We start from the raw sequence: 17,471 nt of genomic DNA, 5'->3' as shown, positions 1-17,471 counted from the left end.
GAATTTGGGATGTTGCTATTGCAAATGAGTGCCTCAGGCCTCCTCTGAATACCTAAATGCAGGCAGAATTGACAATAATAGTTAACTGTAATTATTGAGACCAATTACAGCACCATGAATCAGTTGCCAGAGTGGTGCAGAACTAGCTTACTTAATAGTTAAAATTTAAATGTGTGATTTGATTTGATTTGAATGAATTGGGGTCCATCTGTGCTGGCTATAACCAAATCATCCTGCTGGTCTTATCACCCTAAAGTTTCCTAAATTTACTCCAGGTTCTATGAGGAAAAAAGATGAGAAAATGAACCATTTTATGCCCTCTAAGTATTTATTGATATATGCATAACTGGTTAATCCACTCTTAAAAATGCCTTTGGTAAATGAGCAAACCAGGAGGTTGTTAGAAGTATTTTTTCCCCTCTAACACTGCTTTTGTTAGTTTTTCCAGCTCAAGACCAATGGGAAAATGTTAGTTTTCCACACACCAATTCAGGAGCTGGTCCAAATGGTGGGAAGTGGTCAGATTGGCTATCCTTTAGCGTGTATAATTGAGACTTGATTGTATGGTATGCATCTCAGTTGATTTATTTCCAATTGTAACTTGCCTGTAAACATCCATGAACACGATGCACAGCCTTGTTGCGATCACTCTTCCTCCACTGATTTTTTTCCACCTAACTGCTCTCCTTATTTTCTCTTTCTCTCTTCCTTTATTCTTATGTAGGCCTGACCAAAGATGGCAGTAATGAAAATATTGATTCTCTTGAGGAAGTCCTTAATATTTTAGCAGAGGAAAGCTCAGATTGGTTTTATGGTTTCCTCTCCTTTCTCTATGATATAATGACTCCTTTTGAAATGCTAGAAGAAGAAGAAGAAGAAAGCGAAACCACAGATGGTGTTGATGGTACGTCACAGGATGAAGGGGTTCAGGGAAAGACTTGTGTCATTTTGGATTTACATAACCAGTAACTGACTCAGGGACTGAAGTCACTGGCTCATGAAAACCAAGAGCAGTCTCGCTTCTTTGTTCATTTTCCTTTGTTTATGCAGGGCTTAATGTACAGTGGGGCAGCTGTGACCTTAGAGTAAAAGCCAACCTTGCCACCGTGCCCAGTACAACTACATAGCTAGTCCCTTGCTTGGCTCCCCACTCCCCGTGAACACAGTGCTATTCCTCATCCTTGTGGTTATCTACAACTAAAACGACATTGAAGATGATGCTCTTGGTAGTGTAATTGGTTTCTGTATTATTCTGTTTCAATTCATGTATTCATGGAACAGAATTTTGAAACTTAACAGTAGTAAATTGTGTTGTGGTTAACCATTGATTCCTGTCTTTCTAACACTATTAATGATGATGATTCTAATGAACTTTATTACAAATTTCTCTTCTGGCATGATACGTAGATTAAATCCTTCTCTGTTAGTCTTTAACTTGTCTGGCATATTAAATGATCGTGAAAATGCTGTTAGTTTTTCATCTGTAATTAGTTCAGTTTATCCGACCTCTCAGAAAAGGTCACACAAATCTCAGTGTAAAATTCTGTATTAAATGGTGCTTTGGAAGTTATTTAAAACTAACCCTGTATTTTGCCTTAGGGTACTTAAGTTTATGAATTCACAGAGTAGTATGTTTGTGTATTTCTGTTTCTGAAAATAATATTTATTTTAAATTTCATTTTCAAATATATAGCCAGAGAAGGTAATTTGTATTTTTTTAAGTAAGCATATTAACAAGAGGGAAACTGTAAATATGTATCTTAAGTAATGATGTACATATTAAAATTATTCATCCTAACTGTCTTTTTCCATTTTTTTCTTCTATTAACCTATTATCGGTTTTGACTTATGTGTAATGTGACTTTTAGGTTTATAAATTAAATTTATTAAAGTACTAATTTATTGATAGTAGAATAAAAATGTCATCCATTTCTGTTAAATGAGTTTGCTTCGATAATAGCACAAACAATTTATGTTCTCTCTCTCCATATATATATAGAACATAATATATACCTAATATATGTGCATATTTATACATATCTATGTAGAGAGGGGGAGAGAGAGAGAGAGAGAGAGAGAGAGAAGGTTTCACTTCTTTTCCTCTAAGCAAAGCTCTGAGAGCTTTAAAGAGGTTAGACCTAAGACTTTTGCTTTCTATGACTCTTTGGAAGAATGATGTATCATATCATATTTAAAAAAATTTTTAAGCTTCTCTAAAATTTTGATGAATCTTGAAAAGATTCATTTTAGACAATAGTATTTGACTGTAATTTTTTACTTTTTCAAATATTCTTTGATTTTCCATATATAATCAAATTACTTTCATGTAAGTGCATTATGTATCGCTTTGTTTTAAGAGGAAGATGATGCATAGATCTGCTTCTTGAGTATAGCCTGAATGGACAAGTCATCAATTAGAAAACAGGGCTCCCATCTAGATGTGGAGAGGTTGCCCAGCTTGGTAATTTCACTAAGCAGTCAGCCACCAAGAAGAGTATTCTTTACTAATGTTCTTTCTGAAAGTGAATTCAGAATGGGTTGGCATTTCTTATGTCTATTTGGAATTTAAACTCCCTGAAATATCATTAGGTTTAAGTTTGAAAGGATTCTGGGCTCTTATTTACAATAAAATTCACTTAGCCAAATGTCTGAGAAATACTTTTTATAGCAACCTTATTTGTTAGTGCGTCATGACTACTAACTCTAGAAGATGCCTTAGATAGTGAAAAATAATTTGTGTGTTAAAATTTTTGTAATTAATTTCTCATCCGGCTTTGCTTTTTCTGTCATTATACTAATGTACATTTTACGTACAGAAATTAATTATGCTATATTTTCCTAAGTGAGAAATAAGGGCATGAGATAGAATAATTAAGCATTTATTTTGTAATACCTATTTGAACTCCTCTGATACTGGATTTAACTGACGAACCCCTGATTTCTGTGACCTGCTTCCACCTGTCCTTAAGGCAGAGTGTGTGTGTGTGTGTGTGTGTGTGTGTGTGTGTGTGTGTGTCTGTGTGTCTGTGTGTGAGAGAGAGAGAAGGGAGAGAGAATAAAGTTTCTGGCAAAAGCTGTGGTGTAAAATAACTTGAAGTTGGTCAACATGACTGCTTAAGTCATGCTTATTATACAATTATTAAGTCTCGAAAGATTTACTTTGTAATTTTGCCTTATTACAAATATTATTGTGGCTCATGCCTTTTAAACTCAAGTATATCTGAGTATTTATGGTTAGGGAATTTTAATTCAAATTTCTCCTTTGTGTTTTTTTTCGAACCTATGAGTATGCTATGTGTTAGAGTTAGTGTTGGCTCCTCAGGGTGGCTGTTCTTGTTCTTTGGATGCTCATCCATTGATTTGAGAGAACCAGATTTTCTGGGGTTTGATACAAAAACAGGGTGAGACCACTGGGACTAGTCCTTGCATTTTGGCTTCTTTTCAGCACTGAATAATCGGAGACACGGATGGTAAGGATGTAAACTAACTACCAGAGTGTCTTCAAGGTGCTAGTCCTTCTAACTCCTGAGACCTGATGCAGAGCCAGCTTGTTCTCTGGCAATCCTGCAGATACACAGGAGATACACAGGTCAGGAGGGAATGCTGGGTGGGGGCACTTGATTGGTTGCTCTACAAATTATCTCTCTGAGGTCTAGAGACATACATGTCCAGACAAGAAAGGCAACTTTTTTTTTTTTGCTTGAAGTTGATTTTGTTTTTGTTTTCACTTGGATATACAGAATGCATTGTTTTCTCTATGATTTCAAAGGAGAACTCAAATCGTGTCAATGTCTTTGAAAGGCAAAGTTCAGAAAAATAAAACACCAGGAAGTGGATTCTTGAAAGGCAGGGTAGAGGAAAGAGGTAGAGGAATGAAGAGGCAAAGAGGGAATAATGTAATCAAGAAACCAGTGTATATCTTACAAAATAAAGAAGTCTGAGGGAAAGGGTGTGTAGGTGAGATGGGAAAGAATGTTGAAAGGAGTGAGACACTGATCAAGATATATTGTATTTATAAGTTGTTTTTTTAATGGCAGCTCCTTTGTACAACTACTTAAAGATAATAAAAAAATTGTAGCTTTGGAGAATAGTTAAAAGCAAGTATAGCTACTGCTAGGAGTTTCTGAATTTGATCACTTGATAGTTCAAACCTTTATAGAATTGGTTACCAGTGGATTTTTCCCACTAATACTCTGGATTAGCTACTTAATTTTATAATACATATAACAAACTTTCTGTGATATGGGCTATGGAATCTTTGTTAATCATAATACATATTTGGGGTGGTTAAGAAACTTAGTGACTCAGACTGTGCTTTTAGGTCATCTGCTAGAGCAAGTATTCCAAATTATCTGCCTATACTTGTTGAGATAACCAAATAATAGGAGTAAATATTAACTATGTCACCCTGAGGAGTAAGTGCCATTTAGATGGTGGACTCCTACAGCCAGGAGCTAGGTCTTTGATTCTGCAAAGCTGAGTCCAACACATGACATTCATTCATATTTGAATAAAATGATGTTTATATTAGTTCCCATGAGTACAAGTCTCAGGAATTCATAGCATACCAAAATTCTCTTTTTTTTTTCTTTTTCTTCCCCAAAGAAATGACATTTTGAAACTCAGTCAGTTGATCAGTGCTAACCAATTCCAGGTGCACTTTCACCTGAATCAACATTTTATCTTTATTCCAACTTCCAACTCTCAGTCTGTGAATGGAATTCTTTAACTGGTTAGCCTTTTAATTTTCTTATATTCTGCTTCTCCTTTTCCTATTCATTTTAGAGATGGATGATTTTGTAGCTTTCTTCCCCGCCCCCCCCACCCAGTGTGTGGAATAGTGTTATTACAGATTAAGAGGAAATAAAGCGTCCTGTCATAATGTGTATTTAACCGTTTAACCAGAACTAGACTTGAAGTCTACAGCCACCGTTTGCTAAGTTCACCTATTCCATAGGCAGTTAGGGCTTCTTTCTGCTACGCATAGTCGTATTGAAATGAGTATGGTCTTCTAGTATAGGAAGGACCAAGGGGAGAAACTGAGGCTCCTGGTACTTCTCAGGTTTCCCCAGGCACTGTGAAGTGACACAGTGGCGTGAGTTTGATGTGATAGCGGTCTGTCAGTTCTAGGGACAAGTATCTAAGCCTGCAGTTGTTATTTGGGTGTCTGTAATGGAACTGGTTTTCCAAGTCATGTCATCTCTTTGCTTATTCACTCCCACATTTTAGTTTCATAGACGACAGATCTGCCTTTCCTCTCTCCTTCCCTGTTTTCCTCCCTTTCTTCTTTCTTGTACTACTGGGATTTGAACTTGGCCTTCTAGTTGCTAGGTAGACACTCCACCGTTTGAGCCAGTCCCCCAGCCTTCTGTTTTAATTCTTATTATAGGATCTTGTGTTTTTGCCCGGGCAGGGTTGAATCCCCATCCTCTTAGTTTTGCTTCTGTTGTAGTGGAATGACAAGGCAGTGCTTCTTTTCTTTTTCTTTTTTTTTTTTGCCAGTCCTGGGCTTTGGACTCAGGGCCTGAGCACTGTCCCTGGCTTCTTTTTGCTCAAGGCTAGCACTCTACCACCTGAGCCACAGCGCCACTTCTTGCCATTTTCTGTATATGTGGTGCTGGGGAATCGAACCCAGGGCCTCATGTATATGAGGCAAGCACTCTTGCCACTAGGCCATATTCCTAGCCCCGCTTCTTTTCTTTTTTAATTGATTGAGATGGAATCTCATGAACCATTTTCTCTGGCTGTCCTTGAATCATGATCCCCCCCCCCCCATCACTGCTTCCTGAGCAGCTGAGATTGCAAGTGTGAACCATCACACCCAGCTGAGGACATTTTATTTTGTAATATAGGGCATGCTGCTCCTGAGGCAGTTGCCAAGTTAGCATAAATTACTGTGAGGTATCCTAATGTTCTTGTAAAATTGCCTTAAATTGGGATATACGCGATGAATAAAAACAACTCACCTCCACATGCTTTTCAAATACTGAGGTTTCTCCTCAATTCTGCTTCATAGAATTTCCTCCACATGGCCTGGAAGCTTAAAGAGCATTTGGATCATCATGAATTTTGTTGTTTGATATAATTATTCCTTTTTTTCCCACCTCCCCAACGTTAACTATGGTGTCAAAAAAGTAAATAAATATATTGTGCTTATTGAGTTTTGACCCTGGTCAGCAAATTCACACCCACCATAGTTACAAATGCAATGAGTAATTCTATCAAGATTAGTTCTGGACTAGGTATCATAAGCTTTTTCCATCTTTCACACTTATTTCTCTGGAGAGATATTTTGTGTTCTGCTTTACGATTAACTCTGGCTTGGGTTTCATGATCTTTCCTCGATAACATTTCTTTACCACTGTAGAAATGTTTAGAGTTGACAAGAAATGTACTCATGTATGAAACTGTAACCCCTCTGTACTTCACTTTGACAATAAAGAAAAAAAAAAAGAAATGTTTAGATCATTGCTACCTCTTTCTTTCTCTCCCCTTCAAAACACACAGAGTTCAGATAAATCCTCCAAGCCTTCTTTCCTTTTCTCCTCCTTAGAATCTTGTTTTCTTCTAAGGAGGTAGGGGCCACCCTGGCCCATACCACCTCTTTTGCATGTGGCACGTAAAATGGAGATGGAGAGCTTCACAGGACATGAGTAGAACATGGTACTGTCTCATCCATCATGTTCGGACTTGTGTTCATGCTTTCCTTCCCTGGACAGCTCCTTTGACATGCCAGGTCTTTTGTGATGTACGCCTTTATCTACGTCGTGCTTGCTAAGAGTTCTAGTGTCTTCCTGTCTGTACTGCTTCCTTCAGAGACTGAGTATGAAAATTGTGCTTTAAATTTCTAGCTTGGACTTTTCATGGAGACATGATGAAAAATGAATGATTATTTTTTTAAGCTCAGAGGAGGAAGCTTAATTTGATATTTTGGAGTCTTACATGTAACCCTACACGTATCATGTGTATCCTTGTGGGAAGTTATATCCCCAAGATTAGGAAAGTTTTAACCAAAGTGCTCACTTTTTACTGTTTGTTTAATTTGTGGCTGTTCTGGTATTTTGGCTTACTTGTAACTAAAGTCTTTTCATCTGTATAGCTCTTTTTGAATCGATCATAAGTAGGTATGGGAAGTGAGTAGTCTGATTTTTGCTACTCTATTTTTTGTGGTGTTACTATTTGTGTGTTTGTTTGATTTTGGAGGGTGGGGGTGCTGGTCCTGGGGCTTGAACTCAGCCTGGACTCAGTCCCTGAGCCTCTACCACATGAGGCACAGCCTCGCTTGCAGCTTTTATTGTAGATAAGAGTCTCATGGACTTTTCTGCCCTGGCTGGCTTTGAACATCGATCCTCCTTTCTAAGCCTCCCGAGTAGCTGTGCCGATAGGAGGAGCCAGTGGTGCCTGGCTCTGTGGGATTGTAAAAAAGGTACAGGGTCTTCTGATTGCCACTTCAGGCATGCTCCAATCGTTTTTACGTTAGCTGGTTTTCGCATAGGGTTTCACGTCGATGCTCAGGTTGGCCTGGACCACACACTTTCTATTTCAGACTTGCTAGGACAGGGGCAGGCACATGCTGGCATTTTACTGTTTGAAGTCTTAATGTTGTTTGGCCTGATGTGATCATTTTCTTCATCATCTCAGGGAAGCTTGGATTGTAGGCATTAGTCATGGGTACCCAGTTCTACACTGCTTTTTAATACGACAATCTCAGCCTGGCCTGGAAGGATGCACATCAGTGAGCAAAGAGACATTAGCAGCATGGAACGTCTATTTTGACGCTTTGTGTTAATTTCTTTCACACATTCAAAAATAATCATGTATTTAAAATGGAGTGTAGGTTAGTATCTTTTTACAAAGTCGAGTTCAGTAGGATGTGGTCTAAAATAGCATTCTGTATTACAAAGTAATGGGATGTTTTGACCGTTTAGGGAAGAATCAAGTTTTGTATGTGAAATATAATTATAATACAAACACAGCGAAACTCAATTATAATACAAATGCTATATAGGCATATAGACACAACCACAAGGAACAGTAAGCCATGTTTCTTCCTTTTCTTTTTATGTAGTGAGCAGTAAGACTTTTTTTCCAGAATGGTGATTATATTTCAGTTTATACTGAATTAGAATTCTCATTATACTGAGTTTGATAGAAACAGTTTGCACAAATAGGGAAAGAGGAGTTTAGGAATGGCAGATGCTGAGTAAAATGTAACAGGCATTAAAAACTCCTTATACTGGAAATGGGAGTGTGATCCTTAGTAACTAGGTAATTATATTATGAAAAACATACAGAACTGATTCTACCATTTGCAGTAGGAGTAAGTCTCTGGTTGAGAAGCTTTCTTTTGATACCATACCCTTAGACCTTAGCTTTGAATGACCAGTTCTGTGTGGGTTTTTTCCTCCCATCCTCCTAAGTAGTAACTATACTTCTCACCAGATATGCCTGAGAAATTGGTTGTCAGCTTAGAATGCTGCTTTAGGAGTTTGCCCATCTGTGTACCAAAATGACGTTTATGTGACTGGGAAATAGGCAAGGACAACAAAATGAGAGAAATTCCGAGTATATGCTGGTTGGCAAAAATTGCACCCAAAAGAATGTGTGAATGATTTTGTTAACTGTCACAAAGAAACCTAGTATCGGAACTTTGATCTGTCAGAAAGGGGACAAGAAAGCTACTGCAGAGTTTTTTTGAGTGGAAAAAGTCAATGTGTACTTACGTAAGAGTCTATTATTTGCTTCTGTAACTTTCCAAAAGATTTGAAATAATGAGGGAAAAGCAATGGTTGGCCAGACACAGATGCAAATTCTATAAACATAGGCAAGCCTGTTGTGGATGGCTGTTGGTGATTGAAGTGGACATGAAGTGGACAAAGACCTCACCTCTCTATGTTATCTTCTACAGCGGGAACAGGAGCCCAGACAACTGCAGCAACGTGTCATTTACAGTGGCCATTAGGTATTTCTAAAGCCAAAGATTGTTAAACGTCTAATGCCATTGTCATTTATCTGTTAGAGAAAATGAAACCAAGACTTTGAAGAGACACATAAATAATACTGAAATGTCAAAGTGCCTTTTTGTAATAAATACGTCTTTGCTTTATAGACGCATCAGTTTCAACTTATGATTAGATACTTATTTTTGAATTCCTCAAAACCTTGTCTTTGTAACCTATTTTCATCTTATAAATACCAACAGAAGGAGCTGGTGGGGTAGCCAAGAGAAAAACTAAGGCAAAAGGTATTTTTGATTTTTTTAAATTAGGCTTGAATGAATCACATTCGTGCTTGAAAGTGCATGAGCTATTCCAGTGTAAATGCAGCTACTAATGCAAAATAACACTGCTCTTTTTGGTTTTGGGTGTGCCTTATGTCATTTATAAAGATTTTTTTCCCCAAAGGCTCATTGGAAAGGTTTCCTCTATAATTTTAATTAATTTACTTTTGTAATATAAAGATTATACAAAGTTTTTAGATAAAATAGTTTTTACATAAGAACATAAAGGTTTTTAGATGTGAACAGTATCATGTTACATTTGTTAGAATATTAACATTAAAACCTTTCTTGGTTTGACTTTTTGTATTACTACTGTTGCAGTGGTAAATTCATCACTGACTTCATTTTTCCAAAAATTTTGAAGGCACGATGACACTGTCTTAAACACAATAAATACAATCAGATGTGTACTTTCCAGTGAAATGAAAATTTAGACTTCAAAGCTATATCCTTTCAGGTTAGAATTTGCCTTGTATATTTTTTTTTCCAAATTTTTATTATCAAACTGATGTACAGAGAGGTTACAGTTTCATACGTTAGGCATTGGATACATTTCTTGTACTGTTTGTTACCTTGTCCCTCATACCCCCCTCCCTGCCTTGTATATTTTAATGCATTAAAATTACACATACCATTCTATGTAGGCTATGGGTTCAATATTAGAATTGTATTATCCTTACAGTTTTTCCTGTTCAGATGTATCCATTCATATTCTTCAGGGAGAAAGGCATGGGGAATTGCATGGTTTTCTTTTTTTAAAAAAGAAATCTTGTGGTATTTCTTCCTTTCCAAATGCTTGGTGTCCATGGTTTGCAATTTGAATTTTGCTGTAACTTGACTGTGTTATGATGGTTCGTGTGCTGGTTTTGTGAAAGAAGAGGATGTGTAATATAACCTTGCACGCTACCAGGCTGACTTATATAGAAAGAAAGCAGAAATGTTACCATTTTAGTTTCATGTAAATAGTGATGAAGTAAGTGGCCAATGAAGTATCAGTTTACTTCTTGATCTGAAAAGTTAAATTCAGTATTAATGATTTAATTTTCTTTAAAAATGCTAAACAGAATAGTACCTGAGCATGATGCATAAGTATTTTATTCTCTCACTCTGAATTAGTCTGAAAACTACATTGAGGTAGAGTGAAGAGTGGGAGGATGCTTCTAAGTAGAAGCTAGTCTGTGTTCTCAGAGGATTTGATGAGTTGTTTTCAGGAAGAATTGAAGTATTTCCTGACAGCTCACTCCTCAGGACATTCAGTGATATTCTTGTTGATTTATCTAGGGTTTATTTGACTGCCTGGCAAAGTACAATGCATCAGTATCTCCTGTGAGCCCCACAGATCTAGAGCCCAATTTCAATAAGTCTGAGCTCTTAAGATTTTTCCATGCGTTTGGTGAGCAGATGCATCTTCCATGTTTTATTGAAAGAATTTTTCATTTTGTTTGTCACCATTTAAATGCATCATTGTACTGAATGAAACACTGTCTCTTATGACCACCAGATGAGAGAACAAGGTTAAATTTAAAGTTTTTACTAATCACTCTACTAAACTTAGCGCAGCACACATTGAGAGCCACATCTTCCATGAGTCTTGGAATTACCTGTACATTTTGTTTAGTTCTTTTCCCTTCACTATGCTATGGATTGGCTTCTAGGGTTTGATAGGAACATATACTTAAAGGAATACTGATTGAGTATAAACGAAAACAAAACAGTTTTTGTTGTAACTCCTATGGGTAATGATTTTAAATGTTCTTGTACATGGAGGTATTTTTAAAAAATTATTATTTAGCCAAGTCTGTTGAATGCTATTTAGCTTTTATTTGGGCTGCATATTTTTTTTCTCAAAGATTGTAAACCCACCTGTTCTGAGGATTGTATGTTTTGTTCCAGATTTTAAAAGAGTCTTTGTATAAAAATGGTGATAGGAAGTTGGGTTTTCCATTGCCAGCGTTCCTTTTCTTATGTCACCGTTGTGGTTGTGAAAGATGAGCTGATGGTTCGTGTGAGGCTCTGCCCGGTGGGTGTCCACTCACTTTAACCACGTTGCATGGTAACCTTAGAGTCAAGCTGTATATGAAGCTGGAAAAAAATGATGGTGCGATTTCAGCATTGCTTTCATAGCTGACATTGTTAATCAACTTAAAATGAGTGGATTGAAGTAACTGTTTGAATGAGCGTTTCTCGTGTGGGGAGAAATGTGTGAAATGTGTTGCACTGAACTGCTATTCTACCGTTTAAATGATGTAATCAGTAAACGTTTTTTTCTCTGGTGGGGAAATCTGGAAGTCAAAGAACCTACTAAGGAAGAGCTCAGGAAGGAAATGGGAAAATCAGTGTCCAGGAAGAATGAAGAAAGAAAAAGGGGGAAGAAAGAAAAGGAAGATGAGCCCAAGAATAAGAAAATGATTGATTCAGATACATCCAGGAAAGAGCCTCTCAGGGGTAAAAAGGATAGAGAGAAGGAGAAAGTGGACCCAGATAAGAGCACTAAATCCAAGGAAAATAAGAAAAAATCAGCAAATACAAAGGATGCTTCTAGTAAAGTGACATCCAGAGACAAAGAAGATAGGAAGGAAAGAAGCCCAGCCAAGCAGGCACATCTGGCCAAGGGAAATAATCAGAAGAAGAAGAACTGAAGCTGTCAAATCACCATCAGGAAGCGAGAACTTGCCACTGCTACTGAGGATAAGGGAAACTTAGCATTGCTCTGTGCATTATCCATTGAATGTATATTGGTGCTCTGTAAGCTAATACTTTGGAATTCAAGTGTACTATGTCATGTTTCTTAATTTAAGCAGATGAAGCTTTTTATGTAATACAAATATGTAATAATTTTAATTTTTATTTATTGCTCTTGTATTCAGAAAACATCTGTATAATATGAATTGTGACGGATTTATTAATCTCCTGAAGTACGTGAGAGTTAAAAATAAGAATATTACTGTGCTGAGCACTGGTTCTGTGCAGCGTGACACAAAAATACCTTGGGTGCTCGGTAGATGGGAGTTGTTTCTCTAGTTGCCTTTGTTTACTGCTCTCTGTCCCCTTCCCTGTGCTCCTTGTATTCTCTTGTCTCTTCTTTCTTCTCTCATACACGCTTCTGCAGATAGCGCCTTAGTGTCTGGTGCTTTGTTGCTCCTCAGTCCCTCCTTCCGCAGTTCTCCCCTATTCTTTCCATTCTCCTTCCCTTGTCCTTTCCATGCTTAATGTCTTTTCTCTAGTCTATCAGTGTCTCTAACCTTCCAGCTCTCCCCGATCCCCTCGCTCCTTTCTTTCCTTGGCTGCTCTTGCTTTTCCTACCCTTTCCCACCATCTCCTTTCTCCTGGCCTCTAACAGGCGCTTACTCTTGACCCTGATTTTCTGGGGAGGGAGGTAAAGAGAAGACAGCTTTATTCAGAACACTTTGATTTATGATTCCTTTGCGGACTCTAAAAAGGTACAAAAAGGCTTTAATTATTTCATGTTTGGGATATACTTGCAGCAGAGTATTTTTCAGTCATATTACAATTGTTTACCATTTCTGACAATTTTGGTATTTGAGACCAGAAATTAGTCCATCAGAAAATACTGAATAAAGTGAAGTTTTAGTAAGAACTACATTTCTTACAGAGTGTGTACTCTTCTTGTATGAAATTTCAAAACTTTGATTTCGACTATTGGTTGAGAAAAGTAGCCTAATAGAGTCAAAAGGATTATGGAAAAGGTATTTTTAAAAATCATTTATTTTTTTCTATGAAGAATTTAAGAATAAATGTTTTTGACCTAACTAAAGATATTTCCAATTGGAAGCAAGTACGCATGTAAGCATTCCTAAACATATTGCCTACTTTTTCTTAAATGCCAAAAGTTTTTACTGTTTATAGTTTAAAGTTTATAGTTAAACTCACATTAGTTGTAAAATTCCACTTATTTAATAGAATGAAACAGATAAAGAAAACAAGCCAGTATCTCTAATCCAATTCTATCATTTTCTTGGGCAAAAACTAAGAAAGTATAATTTTTGCTACCTTAGAGTTTGTTTTATTTTTATTTATTTAACTTATTTTAGTCTGGATCTTGCTGTTGCCATGTACCTTAGAATTTATTTTGATTGATTTACTTAATTTATATTTTGATTAGTCTGGATTTTGCTACTGCTTTTATAAATTACCAGAATAGAGTACTACCAAGGGGTTAGGTGTATGGCTGCTTTGGCAAATGAAAGGAATTGCTCCTGACGAATAGATCCCCAGCCCAGATGAGCAGCCAGGGCTCTGTCTTCCTAACAAGTTTCCCAATTTCTTTTTTTTCCCCCTTCAGTCCTTGTGTTTAAACGCAAGCCTACTTGTGAGGCAAGCATGCAATCCTATGAGATAGAGCTCAAATGATTGCGTATTGGCCTGCGACTGGCCTTGCACACCTGCCCTGCTACCTGTGCCTCTTCAGAGCTGGGATTACAGATGTCAACCATCACACTTATTTGTGGCCTGGATTGGCCTCATACTGTAATCCTGATCTGCCTGTCTTACATAGCTAGAATTACAGGTGTAAGCCACCATGCTTGGCTTCTTTTCCCACATCCTTGCTCGGCTAGTTTCTTTGGGATACGATTCCATGCTATTGCATGATGAACATCCCTTAGTACATCCTGGACATACATTTTAGTTTTCTAGGATTCTTCCAGAGGAATGACCCCGGGAGGATTCCAGTTGGCCTTATGAGGTCTGGTGACTCATTATGTCTATTTCTCCTTGTATTTAATCCTTTGAGGCTTACACAAAACCTTGGAGTGGGAGTTGAGTGAGTCCCGCCTAAGTTGATTGACATGTTCGTCACAGGAGGAGAGGACAAGAACCAGACTATCTGACAGAACTGGATAAAAACAATAGATACTACATGGAAATATATCTATCCTCCTGCTAGATCTAGCTGCAGATATCAAAAGGTGGACTGTTAAAATATCTATGCAAAATTCTAAGTGCTGCTTTCTCTACAGGTGTTTTTTTTTTTTCTCCCCTTGTAGAAAGCTAGAGAAATGTTTTATTCAGCAGGAGTATTTTAGTAGTGATGTTTGCCTCAATGGTTGAGGTTCCATGACAACAGAATATATAGCACACAAAAGCGTAAACGCTAAATCATGGACATATGAGTGAATCGGTCAAAGCATCTAGCATTGCCACTGTTTAGCAAAAGTGCTTCTAAGTGTTATTGACTTTTCCTTTAAACATCACCTCAAGAACTGAGTTCCATAGCTAACAGCAGAAGGTCACAGTAGTGTCTTCTAGTACCTTATTATCCTTCCAAGAAAGAATCAAAAACTTCCTACCGAAACATGAAAAAGACATTTCAAAAGTGTTTATGAACTGGAATTTGCTCTGTCTGTATTTCTGTCTTTCTCTCTGCCTCTTTTTCTTTCTCTTGCCCTCCCGTTGTGTCTCTCAGACTTCAACTGAATCTCATTCAAGTATTACATTTTGTACACCTGCATGGGCGTTTATAGTTCAACTAAAAAAAGTTTAGTTAAGCTCAGCTCAAAAAAACAAAATAGTCATGATTAAGTGTTGCATTCTCAGTTTTATTCTTTTAGCGACTAGGTAATTTTTATGCTTTTTGTTCATGTTTTTGTCTATGGATAATTAAAACTAGAAATACCATCACCTTTTGTAAGTCAACTAAAAGTAAATTTTATAGTCCTGTGTACTCGGGAATCAGAAGACAATGGGAACCCTCAAAAAATGAAAGTGAAGTACTGAAGCATAAGTCTTTGTATTTAACAAAATTTTGATTTAAACAATTTAAATAGTCCTTACAAATAAAAAAAATCACATTGCACTCATTTTTTTAGCTTTGTGCGTAGATAATATTTGAGTAACACAATCATCTCAGAGACAATTTTACAAAAATATTTGAGAGCCTACTAATTTGCCTGATCCTTTAAAAAATATTTAAATACTCAAATTCCTTTCTTTTGAATGATTTATTACAGATTTTTTTTCTTTGTTGGGGCATTTGACTTGGGCTTTATTTGTTAGTAGATTTCTTTTTTTTTGGCCAGTCCTGGGGCTTGGACTCAGGGCCTGAGCACTGTCCCTGGCTTCTTCCCGCTCAAGGCTAGCACTCTGCCACTTGAGCCACAGCGCCACTTCTGGCCATTTTCTGTATATGTGGTGCTGGGGAATCGAACCCAGGGCCTCATGTATACGAGGCAAGCCTTCTTGCCACTAGGCCATATCCCCAGCCCTGTTAGTAGATTTGAGCTTGCATTTTCATGATTTTTAGACAGCCCTGAAGTCTTTTTTGTAAACAGTCTTTAATTTTACTTTACGGGTGCTTTGCGTGTAGCTGATTGTCTTGATTTTCTCCAGAGAGAGGCAGGCATGAAGAAAGGATGCTCACTGATTCACTCATATATATATATATATATATATATATATATATAAGATCAAACTGAATTACAGAGAGGTTACAGTTTCATACATTAGGCATTGCATACATTTCTTGTACTGTTTGTTACCTCCTCCCTCATTCCCCCTCCACCTCCCCCTTTCCCTTTGCCCCCATGAGTTGTTCAGTAGGTTTACACTAAACAGTTTTGTAAGTATTGCTTTTGTAATCGTTTGCCTTTTTCCCCCGTGTCTCTCGATTTTGTTATTCCCTTCCAATTTCCTAGTTCTAATACCAGTATACCCGGTTTCCAATACTGATTCACTCTTAAGTGATGGGTGCGTAGAGGAGATTGATTTTATTCTGACATACTTAATCATGCAACTGTTGAACTTTAGCAGTGTTATAAGTATTGACTGGATAGTAAGGACTTTCTAATATGCTTCCATTAAACAAACAAAAAAAAAAAAAACAAGAAGAAGGAAATAGGCTTTAAGTAAAGTAGCCATTTTCCGTGAAATGGCCCTGGTGACTTAGGCTGTGTTTTCTAACATTGGTTCCTCTCTCCTGTGTCATCTGTTCCTTTTTCTGCAAGTGGCCACTGGTAGGTAACTTTCTCCAAGTTGATTACTAGGATTATTTCACGCTGAAGCTATGCCTTGGAAATGATGGCTTTCATCTGTAAGTTGAGCAAAATGGTTGTGAGAAATATCAGCTGTTGCATGTGTGATAAGCACCTTGTACCTCCATCTTAGAGCCAGGATCCCTATTCCTACTTTTGTTAATAGTTTTTGAGCCAAATACTTGCAGTTACCCATAAATCCTTTATCCTTTACGGGAAATGTATCGGTAAAGAGATCTTCTGATCCATATTTGTTTTACTGAGCTCATTGGGAGCACAACTAAAAATAAGTGTGTTACAGATGTCCAAGGGCATGAGAACAGGTCATTCTTTAAACACTACCGCTGTAACATGAAATCATAGGACGTGGCAGGTAAATGCTGGTAGTAGGAAAGGAAGCAAATTATAATCAAGATACTCAGTAGTCTGAGCTTCTACCACTGGGCTCAGCAGCAGTGTTGACTTTGTTCTCATGCTAGCGATTCTCCTATGCAGTGTGTGGGGGTTGGGGGGGGGGGGGACGACTCTGATGGGTGAGACCTGCCATGTGAGTGTCCACTGTTAACAGCTGTTGGTCTCAGGGGACTGGGGCCAGGCAGGCTGTTGGTAAATGTTTAGTGCTCTTATGGACCTTAAAAGCAGGCTGAGTGGAGTTTGTCTTGTCTTGCTTATCCCTCCCCTGCTTTGCTCCTGTTCAAACAAGGTGCTCAAATGGATGGGCCGGAATCGATAGTTCAGAGAAAAGTCACTTGAAAGAGGACCCTCTTCCACAACCCTTGGTCTGCAGTACTTTCAGAAAATGGCTAGAACTGTAAGAACACTGACATTGATAAATACCATTTAGTTACCAGGTAAATTAGGTTTGTTTCTTCTGTAAGCATTTGCCATTCCCTCTTCTGTGTAGAAAGGTTCATATGTTTAGGAAACTTAAGGGTGAGTGTCATTGAACAGATTCATAGGTTATTTTAGTGAAATCTTGCTGAGTTAATCTGAAAAATCTTGAGTAATAATTTTTATCTCCTATTTCTGCCCAAGGATATAACCATATTGATTAAAGTTTTATTCTTGGCTTTGTTTTTTTACATAGAAATGAATTTTGTCAGCCCTATAGATCAAAAGATCCAACTATTTTTTGTTCTTTTTTTCATACCTCCTTTGATTTAACTTACTGCTCCAAATTAAGTTGGGCATATGTGTGTCAT

The 17,471-nt window shown here is 37.4% G+C and overlaps 1 protein-coding gene across 5 annotated transcripts in view; it reads left to right on the top strand.

Annotated features, from left to right (window-relative positions):
- Asph (aspartate beta-hydroxylase) overlaps positions 1-17,471 on the top strand; it is a 191,147-nt gene that overhangs the window by 40,899 nt on the left and 132,777 nt on the right. For 3 of the 5 annotated variants that reach the window (XM_048358866.1, XM_048358867.1, XM_048358869.1), the window contains 2 exons: positions 9,203-9,244; positions 11,570-15,099. In XM_048358866.1, coding sequence (XP_048214823.1) covers positions 9,203-9,244; positions 11,570-11,919 — 392 coding nt within the window. In that variant the 3' untranslated portion in view covers positions 11,920-15,099. Of the gene's footprint in view, positions 1-724; positions 1,785-9,202; positions 9,245-11,569; positions 15,100-17,471 lie in introns of those variants that run through there. The other 2 variants (XM_048358864.1, XM_048358868.1) reach the window with 2 other exon arrangements.

This window comes from Perognathus longimembris, chromosome 12 (genome assembly GCF_023159225.1).
Source record: "Perognathus longimembris pacificus isolate PPM17 chromosome 12, ASM2315922v1, whole genome shotgun sequence".
NCBI lineage: Eukaryota > Metazoa > Chordata > Mammalia > Rodentia > Heteromyidae > Perognathus > Perognathus longimembris.
This window is presented reverse-complemented; position numbering and strand designations above follow the sequence as displayed.